Genomic DNA, 12,022 nt, shown 5'->3' with positions numbered 1-12,022 from the left:
TGACCTCTCTTTAAGCACACAAAGGCAGGAGCAAAGAGAGAGCGGGCTTACATCTACAGGTACACACAGGTGCTGTAAGGTGGCAACACTTATTCAAAAGGTTTAAGGTTAAGTTTCTACCTTAACTACTAGCAGTGATGAGTGTAAATCAACAGAAAATACATCCTGTTTATTTGTTTAGCTATGATTTGTGGAACTCTTTTGAAGGACTTTGTGCAAACATACTCGATGCATCAAAAGAGCAGAAATAGTTGATATGATTTTGAGCTACACCCTCAGATTCTGCAGATATAAACAGTGCAGGAGCATCATTTGCAGTTTGACAAACATTTTAAATATGTCTTCATTAACAGTCTGGGCTTCAAGATTCTTCACTTGATCCTGCATATTTAGTTTAGGAAAGCTGTTTTCTAATCAGATTTGTGAGACGTTAGATTTGTATTGTCCACGTCCACCGACCTGCTAGAGGCTCTGCAGATCTCCGAGCGACAGAGGGACTCAGCACCGGCTCACTGCCCGTCCGAAAGACGGGAGACTTGGGGCTGGGACTCGTGAGCAGAGGGTCAGGAGACTGCTGGTGCTGAGGCTTGGATCCTGGAGGAGAGGAGAGGACGACAGGGAACATTAGAAAACCAACAGGACAAGAACAGGTGATTAAAGAGTGTGAACATTATATGAAAATAAAACAAAAACAGGATGTGGAGGGAGGGAAAGCGTGATATCAAAAGAGTTGCAGAAACAAGAACTTGTCATCTTAATTGTGTTGTTTTCATATATTGTCTGCGGCACAATAAAGCTTTGAGTATTCTTCAATCAAAAACGCAGTCTATAAATACCAGGAACAAATAATGAGACTGTTAGCCTGCAGCCTGCCTGCAGGAGTCATACACAAGTTAAAGAAAGAATGCACACCTTTGAAAAGTCTTCAAAGCTTTGAAAGGATGCATTCACAGTGTTGCAAACAGAAAACAAAAGTAAGAATCCTGCACTACTTTTATGACTCTGCACACCTGGACTGCCTTTGTGAGGAGGCAGAAAACTGTGAATATTCATGTGAATGGATAGAAGAGCTAACTTATATAAAAGTTAACATCAACACAAACAGTCTCTAGAGGATCGATGGGTGCCCTGTGCACAGCTGTGCTACTCATCGGGGGGGTGCAGATGGAGCAGGAACAGACAGCTTTCAAGATCAGAGGTGCACACCAGGATTTGTTCAGATTGACTTCAAAGTTTCATGCAGATAAAACATTAGAGCGAATAACACAGTGGCTTCCTCAGGTTCACTCTCACTCCCTCAGAGGAAGCCACTATGAGAAATGCATTTCAAATATGAAGGATTCAAAGATAAAACTTCATTTCTGTTCCTGAATAAATCATTTCCTCTTATCGTGCATTTTTAATCACACTACAGGGTGCCGACAGGTGCAGGCGCTCGGCAAAGGCTGAAACGACTCACATTAAGAAAAAATGTTCCGCAAATTCAGAAACGCCGCAAGTTCAAAAGCAACTTCAAACGTCCAAATCAAATGTAACGGCTGAAACGGGCTGCAAATGAAAGAAACCTGCCAAAGCAACTGCATTAACATCAAACGCGCTGCAAAAAAAAAAAAAAGCTCAGTATGAGATCAGAAAACACAAATATTCACAGACAACTGCAAATAGGCAAACGCTGCAAATCCAGCCGTTTCAACAGAAGTGCTCCAGGCCTGTAGGGGCGCTGTGTGGGAGCGTTTGGTCACCTCAGCATCACCTCTTTGTCTGTTTCTTTTATTGAACCAAGTTAGGAGGCGAGATCATTTCCAATATGATGACTGCCATCGTTTGGCTGGATGTCATTATGAAGACCATGTGCCTGTTTTATACCATTTGTTAGAGGTTTTCTGAATGTCAGTGTCACTTACCGAGAGGCAGGTAGCTCTCTGACTGGTGAGCTTTGAGCGGGCGTCTCCTCTCTTGGACCTGGTTCAGACTCGCTGGTTGGCTGCCGCAGCGATCCTTCAACCTGAGACACAAAAAAGGTTACGGCATCAACTTCTACTTTCTCTTTTGTTTTTTCTTTCAAAGCCTTTTTCTCCTTTTTTCCTTTCTGTAAACACACTAAAACCTGCACCACATATTCATTCCTCCCGCCTCCCGCTCTTTTCCTCAGACGGATATGGACGCCATACATCACGCTCAGAGGACTCTCATGCAGCGTGAAATAACACACGCTCTTTATTTATACACGATACGTTTGGAACATGTCATATATACAGCGCCGTGCATGGACGATGAATAGAAATAGCTGGAGGCTGCATGTTAGAGCAGGAAGAGGTTTCAAGTATTGATTTCATTCTGCCAGTGAAAAAACTAAAGTACAATTGGTCTGCAGCCGACTTCCCACTTCCACTACAGGCCTGTGTGGTGCTGAGTTTATGAGTAGCGGTCTTTATTTATCGACTCACAGCGGTCAAATACAAACTCATAAAACACATCGTTCCAGCCGCAGAGGAAGTGTTGATCAGTGTGTTTGTGTGTCTATCACTTGTACAAACCTGAGCTGGCTGCTCCGGCTCGTGCCGTTCTCCCTGCAGTGTGTGCCGTCCTGCACGTTGTGTGTGTTGTCGTGCGTGTGTCCGTTGGTGATGTTGAGGCTGAGGCGCTTCTGACTCCGCCTCTCCTGCGCCATGAACCCCGACGCCTCCCTGTGGTTGCCGGAGAGCCCGTACTTTTCCTCCAAGCAGCGCAGAGGCAGCGCTCTGTTGATTGGCTGGAAGATGATGGCTCCGACCACCTTGAGTTAACGGACAGAGGAACATACGGTTCTCTACTGACAGAGGAATAACGGGTTTAACACTGTAATCCAGTTATTGTACGGATTCATGTCAGCTAGACAGGAAGTAACATGTTTATATTCATCATTTAGTCCAATCCCAACAACTCATGAAGTAAACCGAGGTCTTTCTCTTTTTGTCTGCAGTTAGTCCATTTTCTGTCCTGCACCTGTGTGAATGTTGCTTTGATGTTCACACTCTAGTTTCCTCTTTTTTTTTAAAAAATATTTGGACAAACCCACCTGGGAAACAGCTTTCCTGTTGCCAACATAGAATCTAATAAGTGCCGGGACGCTGTCAAAGCCTTCTCTATCCAGCCGGTACTCCACTCTGGAGTACGCCTCGTTCAGCATCACCACCTGAGAAAAGAAGAAATGTGAACAATTACATTATTTAACTGTTGCTATTTGATGGTACCCAAACCTTTTCGTCTTCTATATGTGAAGAAAGAGACAGAGTGCACTGTGCGACTGGCTGTAACAGAAATGTCTGCAACTGTGAGAAGATTTGAGTGAAGCTGTAGCTCAAGATCAGTTAGGAAGAATACGTATTTGTATTTGTCCTCTCTCGCGTCCTCATGCCTTTAGTTCCTTCATGTGTCCCTCCACCTCCCCATCACCGCCCGTCTTTGCAGAATCATCAGCCGTCAATTCTTCACCCATCTGGTTTAACAAGTCATCGGCCTAAACCACCCGAAGGGGGGATTTATTCTAAATGACCGACAGAGTACCCCGTTGCAGGAACATCCCATGTACACCGTGCACACACCGTGCACTGCTGCTGGGTGAAGCTGAGGAAGCTGCAGGCAAAACGTGTTGTTCCCTCACTATAAAGTTTCAGTAAAGACATTTCTCCGATTACAAAGATCTCCCCATAGAGTCCAAGCGCAGAAGACCTTCTGTAGAGACACATTTCAATTTGATAATCTACTGAAATTGCATTTCAGATCTTTTGCAATATGTGCAGTATATGTTGTGTTGTTTTGAACGGCCGATAATAAACAACATGCATATGAGGAATAAAATGGCCGACTGTTGTAAACTGTATATGTGGCAAAAAAGTCCTACACTACTTTATTTCCATGTTGGCTGTAATGGTGGTACTTAGAGAGCCTGAGGTGGTTCCTTTGTGATTCTGGCCATGCTGTCATACCTTCTTGTTGATTTTAAAGTGCTGGGCAGTGTTCCTCCACTGGCTGGTCAGAACGTAACTTCCTGGACTGGACAGCGAATCACGGATCAGGAAATCACCGTCACGCTGCACCAAGTTTTCTGCAACCTGGAGCGACACAGAAGGTTACATGTACGGGCGCAACAACACAAACACAAACACAAAGCACGTGGACACGTGCAGGCACACAGTGTTTATTTACAGTCTAAACATTTCATTTGAGGTGATAACAGGCGCTCGCCTGTTCTGCTGTTTTTTACATCTTTATATGAGCGCAGTGCCGGCTGGTTTGCAGCGGTTACATAAGACATGGAAGATATTTAAAGCCTCAACTTAATTCAGTATTTATAGAGCGAGAAAAAACATCAGAGAGATCTCAATTTATATTTTATCATTTCCCTTTCCGTTGGGAAAAAGCTCTTTTCGACTCATTTAGACCTCTGCAGATACGTCATGTACGACGAAAAGAGAAGCTTAGTTTAAGGTGAACTTTTCTGGAGATTTTAGATGCACCCCCTAACCCCGACCCCAACCCCACCCGACCCCCACCCTGTGAGCAGCGCTGCACAGGGAACGCCACCTCACTCCATCAGAGCATGTCCACAGGATCCTCTTTGTGCATGTGTGTGTGTGCAGCATGTTCAACAACAGAGTTTGAAATTGAACTTCCCCTCCCGATATTAATGAAGTATATCTTATCTTAATTTATTTTCTTAAAGGTACAGTACACAATTTTGGGAACATATTCACTAAAAAGTGGTTGAGCTTGCAGGTTTACATGACTGCCTTTTAGTTGCTTTTATGTTTTTAAATACCAAAACATTATTCAACTTCTCAAACATTCAGATGTTTTGTCTGTCCCTTTATGAAACTAAAATGTGTCTTTTTCAACTGTTACAAGTCTACAACAAGCGATTAGAGATGGTCATAACGGTTATTTGTGACCATTTCTGACATCATACCTCAATTGAGAAAATGCTCACACCCTAATGAACACAGTCATCGAAACATAAACCCTCAACAAGACAGTGAAAACTCATTCAAAAACATTCATTTTCTGCTGGAACAGATGAAGTGCAGCATCCACTTCACTTAATCGAAAAAACGATTAAAAGCCGAGCTGTGAGACGGCCTGAGGCACAAAAAAAACACAAAAATCTGAACGAGATTTAGTTTGAGACAGAAATCAAATGAGCTGATAATGTATCTTTATCGTTGTTTCTAATTCAGTCTTGTTTAATTTACTACCTTTTTACTCTCTCTCTCTCTCTCTAACACACACACACACACACACACACACACACACACACACACGCCCTTAACACACAGTTACACACTTTAATTAAGCGAGTGTTTGTATAGGACATAATGGTAGTTTAGTTTAGCCAAAGGAAGCAGCTTATTAAAAATGATTACATCTCAGAGCGGGCTCTACGAGGGAACACACAGCCTCCCTCTCTCTCTCTATCACACACACACACACACACACACACACACACACACACACTGCACCGTACAGAAAGAGCTTTTTATACACTGACCTAACACTATAACCCTGCTCTGTTGCTGAGGCCAGTATTTAAGCTATAGTCTTTCTGTAAGCATGTGTGTGCAGTTTGTCTAATAATAGGTGATCTGGTTCAACAAGTTTTTAACCGGGCTTGAAAAGGGAGGGCCCTGTGACTCAGATTTGTGTGTCTGTGTGTGTGTGTGTGTGTGTGTGTGTTACCTGTCTGGGTATGGCTCCGTGGTACCATGCATGGCTCCTCGGCTCCTCACAGTTCATCTTCAGTTCTTCTTCGAGCTCTCTGCGGAGCTTCTCTGATGGACAGTCCAGGATGAACTGATCCCTGGAGAACTGCGTTAAAAGAAAGAAAAAAAAAAACACGCAATAAATACATAAAACTAGAACTCAACGCTGCGCTGCGTTCGGCTTTTGGAGAAAGTCAAAGAGAAACAGACGAGCGGCAATCATCGTAAAAGTTGCAACAGTTTCCTTATTCCACAAAACAAACAGCGATGAGGTCAAAGCTCAGAGTGATGACAAATATCACTCTGGTGACACCACAGTAACCAGACCAGAGCAAATACACAATAAGGTAGAAGGGAAAGACGAGCGGCTGTGGCTCAGAGGTCGTCTCTCAATCAGAAGGTCGGGGGTTTCGACCTCCTGCAGCCACATGAACAAGAGTCCTCAGGCAAGACACTTAACCCCAAATACCTCCTGTTGCTACGTCCGCAGCGTGTGAATGTGTATAAATGGGATTAGATATTACTGGTGGACACTTTAGCCCGATACTAGCTCGCATTCATTTTACCATTTAAAAAAAAAAAACTAAATAGAAATCCCCCTGATGAGAGACAATGAACCTCTTTGTTTCAAGGTGGGGGTGTAGGAACGAGGTGAGGAGATAACTGAGGGTGCAAAAATAGTGTGCAAGTATTAGAAGAGAATGATGAGCTACAAAAACAGTACGACCGTCATGAAGCAGCGCGTAAAGCGGCGCTCGTTGAGAAGCTCGAGACACTGAGAATATTGAAGATGAAAAGTCCTGACTTTGTTGTAAAGACGTGTTTTTCTTAGCTTTTAGAAGACTCCTCATCAGAAGTGACTTTAGTTGCCGTGCTGTGAAGTGTTATGCCTTTAATGTTTACTCTGCACATTGTTTATAGCTCTGAATATAGAACAAAAACTTTGGGGTCAAAGGTCATAAAGACACAAAAAACCTGCTAAAAACTCTTACTTTGTGACTTCTCAGATTTATCCTGCAGGCTCTGAACCTTTCAGGTTAGACATCATCCATCCATCATGTGCAGACTGAAACAGCGAGCAGCGGCAACACAACAACAACTCTTCAGAGTCACAGAGCTAAACAACGCTACAGCTAATAATGATGAATGGACTTGAGCTTGTTTATTTCTTTTCAAGTCTTCTGACTACTCAAAGCGCTTTTACATGCGGATGGTATATAACACAAAAAACTTTTTTAGACTTGTTATCATCAGTGTTTTTATCAGTGCCTTGTTACTATGGGACCCCCATTCCTCAGCTTGACCTTCAAATATTTAAAAATCCTTTTTCAAAAACCCTTTTCATTTAGTAGTAACATTTAGTGAATACTGTGATGATAGAGAAGAGGAGCAGAGGCTATTTTAATCTTCTCTCTGTGTTGTAAATCAGGCAGAGCTGACACTACAGCTGACTTTGAACTCCTACCACTACGACCAGTTTCATCTGTAACATCCATTCATTCTTTTGTGTCAGTCTATAAGTAGTTAATCAATAATGAGATGATACACAACACATTTTAAACATGTCATTGGTGGATTCAAGATTTTTTAAAGAGCCAGTAACAGAAAGTGAAACCTTCCTAAACGAGAACGATGAGGCTCAGAGTGAAGAAACATTTACACCTGAGCCTCACAGAACGGTACAATGTGTCAAACCAACAACCTCCAATCATCTCCGTGGCCCCAATAATACAAATCTAACTGAACTGAAGTGGTTAAATCTCATAAAAAAACACCAAACAGGTGATGAAACGATCGATCTGTCAGTTTCACATCAACAAGAGACGGAATGATTAGAAAAGAGAAAAGTGAAGGAGAGATATTTGAGAGGAGACAGAATCAGCACAACCACCTGTACCAAAACACCAAACACACACACACACACACACACACACACACACACACACACACTCACACACACACACACTCACACACACACACACACACACACACACACACACACACACACACACACACACACTTACATGACAGCTGCTCGGTCTCTGCATTGCTTTTCCTTCTTGCTCCTTCCTTAATGACACGCTGCATAGCAAACACACTCACACATTGTTTTTTTTTAAATCTCTGATATTTAACAATTCACACAAAACCTTTCCACACACTTTGTATCAAACAACATGTTCACACACACACACACACACACACACACACACTAACTATACTGTCTGTGTGTCTCTCGCCCTCTCTCTCTGTCCTCGGTGATTTTCCTCTCTTCTCTTTCCACCCGGTGCCTCCTAATGTGATGTCATCCACCTGACCCCACCCAACTGCCCGGACCTGCCTCCATACACACCCTCACCTGACGTACGTAAACACACACTCATACTGAAGTGACGCACACACACTTCTCTGAACTTTCCCTGACTAACAGTTTGCTGATGAAACAAGCAGTCTGTGGTTAAATGTAGAACTCAGTTTGTCCCTTACTGGTTCATACTCACTCACACAATGCACAATGCAGCAGATATTATCTCTATCTGTAGTTATGTACTAGAGGTCATCAGTGCTACAATGGCTGTACACACCGAGGTGCTGCTTGTCAACAGGTAAGGCAGGCGACTTCCCTCTGAGGGCGGACAAACTTTGAATCGCAGCAGTGGCTCAAAAATGTGCACGTTTTGCAACAACAGTAAGAAACCTCCCCATCAGACAGCACTCACTCTCAATGCGCTGCTACGATTGCCTGCATGAAGCTGTGAAAAACAAAGTTTGTCAAAGTCACAGAAGAAAAATGAAGTGGAATTATCCATCTCAGAGTGAAAAAAGAAAGCAAGACATTGGATCAGGAGCAGAAGAGACGAATAAGTGCCACCTCAAAATGCTGATAATGCTAACTAGTAATCATGACATAAAGGGGATGAACGCTGGTCGGACGGCCCCTGTACATTTTTGCCTAGGGCCCCAAAAGACTCTAGATTCACAAATTTCCAGTTTCAGGTTCATTTTATTAACATATCATTAAAAAAAGGAAACAGGTCTTGCACAAAACGCTTCACAAAATGTTTATATGTAAAAAAAAAAAAACACAAAATCTGCATGCTCCAAACATCCCAAAGAATACCTGAGGATGGCTCTACTGCAGGTGCACGGTGCACGGTTCTATGATATTATGCTAATGCTATGCCATTTATATGCAACTAGGTTGTAATTTACCAGCTGGGAATGTTTAATATCAGGTCGACACGCTGCTGCTGAAATCAAGAAAGAGACATGATCCAAACGTGCACTGAGCTACCAGAGTCATGACTTTAATACACACACACACACACACACACACATATACACACACACACATACACCTACATGTAGAAGGAAATATGTCTATAAGTGTCCCCAGGAAACTGAAACCTCTCACATCGTAGTATCGTTTGCTCTCTCTCTTCACTTCTCCACCTCTGTGTTTCTGTTGTTATTTACTTCTCTCATATTTTCTGCGTCTTTGTAAAGTCATTAGGATAGACCCCTGTGCCTTCAGTCTGCATGTCTCCATGCATGACAGGAAATCAGCTTATCACGTTACAGCTTCTAACTCATCATAATGCACATGTCCTGACTCTGTCATTGATCTCACTGTATGGAATCAGACTCTGCCTTCAATATTACCGCCCAGTGGTTCAATGAAATGACAACATTACTTTTCTTAAACAAACAACAAACAGCACATTTAGAGTCTGCGTCATGTTTATCTGGTTTCACTTTGTTTGCTATATGTATGTTACATCTCTCAAAGGCAGAATGTGCAACATTTTACACCTAAAAACAGCAGAAATCGAGTATCTCCTGTGTAAATGTGTCTCTGAGTCATGACTGTCTACAATGAGTGAGAAGCTCGAGTCCCGCTGGCTGTGTTGTTGTCAGAGCCATGTTTACATGGACGGGACGGCCTTGTGTATAAAAGCTGTTTTAGTCAAGGACTAGAGAAATGAAGAAGAACATACTCAATGAGTTGACGCTATACAAATAAAAATTGATTGATTGATTGATAGGGATCGAATGTCGGTTGCAGAACCCTTTTTAACATGTTGTTTTGTTCCGTTTCTATATTGTGTCACATGTTTTGTACCTTCTGAGATCCACGATGCACAATTTTTCATGAAATAAATAAATCTGATTGGTTGAAAAGGGTCAGACATTTGGGTGGCGACCTTTCATGAAGGAGTTGGTGGTGGGTCCTGAGGGTAAACCAGTTGAGTTTTAGTGCACTGCCTGTGCAGCATGCTTGTCCCGCTGTACCTGCTGAACTGGATCTAATGAAACAATCATGATGATAGTATCAAATCCCTTTGATCTGGCTTGCATCGGAGCCGTGATAAACAACAGGCGCAGTGCTTTTCCCCCCTCATAGATCTGTTTTGGATCGCTGTCACATCTGTGATTATATTTCATTACAACCATCACAGTTAAAATGCTTTTACATCTGCAGCCACACTGCCAGCAGGACTAATGAACAGAGGAGAAGTGGAGAGTACAACGGCTGGCAGAGGAAGGAGAAAAAGGACGAGAGGATGGAGGGATGACTACAGATGTAAGAGGAGGGATGGATAATGTGCATAAAGTATTATAAAGAGGGGCAGAGGGATGGAGAGGAGGAAGGAGAAGACATGGAGATGGTGGATGAATATATTTCCATGACTGTCCTTTAATAAAATCCTGCAACATGATGTCATCGTCAGAGAGCAGCTGCACTTATACTGTACCACAGTGTGTATGTGAGCCACATGAGGCAGTAACACTACACAGGACTGCACTGACATGTCTGTCCTGTCTACATGCTCAGATCTCTCCTCTCTTACTTCTTCTCCTCTTTCTTATTTTCTCAGTGCTTACAAGTTAAATGAGTTTCTAGCATCCCGAAAAAAAAAGTAAAGTGGGACACCTCTGACTGTAGCAAAGGTAAAAATGCCTCCAAAGACGTAACCTGTTGAACCTGATGTTTAAACCTGATGTTTAAACCTGATGTTTATCTACAATCACCTTGACAAAACACTCTGACTGGATGAATCTCAGGAGTGAATTACTGATAAACCAGAAAGGTAAGTTATACACCTTAATAACAAAGAAAACCCGCAGAATTTAAGTGTTTTTCCAGTGAATACATCCCTAAATGAAGTCATTTGGTTCTTCCAAAACATCAAAACATGTTACCTGACGTAGATTTGACTACCTGCATAACTGCATCCCATTGATTGAATAAATTACAGATGAATGTATTTAATCAACAATAAAACATGTATAAGTGTGTTTATAAATTACATACAAAGAAGTACTAATGCAGGAAACATGATTTATAGATGATGAATTAAAGCAACAATATGTAGGAATTTGGTTTGGTGCACTTTGGCGCCCACCGAAGGATCTTTAGTGCAACTGTACAGTCGTGAGAAACACAAAGGTTGTGTCCGACGTTGCGTACTTTCCGACTATTCATACTAACTGTGACGTCACATTGAGTCTGTAGTATGGTGTGAAATCATAGTATGCAAATTTGTGTATGTGAGCAATGCCTTGATGTATGAAAGACCGGCCAAAAAGTATGAAACAGGAGCAAACTGGTCAACAAGGAAACACTGACAGCGATCTCTCTTTTCCTTTTCTGGGCGCCATTCATCACCATCGTTTTCCTTTTAGCCTCAGCGGTTGTATCAAACCATACAGAGACAGGCTAACTGTTTTTTTTTTTATTTATTTTTTACTGAAGGCTTGTATGTGTTTGCACTTCTTGTTACCATAACAGTTTATACAGTATGTTATTTTACAGTAAATTGCTGTTTTATTTGACGTCATTGGCTGTTCTGCCTTGGGAATGATAATACTCATCCAATACTGATGTTTATATTCACCTTCTCAAAGCTTTAGCAATATCACTCCACAGTTTAGAGTTTCTTCTGTACAGGACATTTACCTGTGTTTGATCCACAGGCACAGGCGTTAATCTGCAGCATATATTTGAGCAAGCTCGGTTAGCTTCTGTCACAGCAAAAACAGGTCATTTATTTCAAGTTTTTGGGGCTAAAACTTAAACATGCAGAGCTTTTATTTTGAAGTTGCAAAGTTCATTCCTCCTGTTTCCTGCTCAGGAAATAAATAAAAAAAACAGTAGGCTAAATGTTGTGACTGATGTTTATGAAATATTTATAAATATAAGAATCATTTTGTTTGACAAAGCTTAACCTTAAATCCTCCTGAACTTAACAAAATAAAAGTCTTTATTAACTGTGAAGCGA

At 42.0% G+C, this 12,022-nt stretch overlaps 1 protein-coding gene across 1 annotated transcript in view; it reads right to left on the bottom strand.

The window, feature by feature from the left end:
* Nucleotides 1-12,022, bottom strand: part of bcar3 (BCAR3 adaptor protein, NSP family member) — a 76,081-nt gene that overhangs the window by 7,009 nt on the left and 57,050 nt on the right. Inside the window, exons 7-12 of the mRNA XM_061034816.1 lie at nucleotides 5,716-5,844; nucleotides 3,969-4,094; nucleotides 3,059-3,175; nucleotides 2,538-2,776; nucleotides 1,905-2,005; nucleotides 439-594 (exon numbers count right to left, since the gene is read on the bottom strand). Of these exons, the coding sequence (XP_060890799.1) occupies nucleotides 439-594; nucleotides 1,905-2,005; nucleotides 2,538-2,776; nucleotides 3,059-3,175; nucleotides 3,969-4,094; nucleotides 5,716-5,844 (868 nt within the window). The remainder of the gene's footprint in view (nucleotides 1-438; nucleotides 595-1,904; nucleotides 2,006-2,537; nucleotides 2,777-3,058; nucleotides 3,176-3,968; nucleotides 4,095-5,715; nucleotides 5,845-12,022) is intronic.

The sequence above is a fragment of the Labrus mixtus genome, chromosome 3 (genome assembly GCF_963584025.1).
Source record: "Labrus mixtus chromosome 3, fLabMix1.1, whole genome shotgun sequence".
Taxonomy (NCBI): Eukaryota; Metazoa; Chordata; class Actinopteri; order Labriformes; family Labridae; genus Labrus; species Labrus mixtus.
The sequence above is the reverse complement of the archived record's forward strand: the minus strand, read 5'-3'. Positions and strand labels throughout refer to the sequence as shown.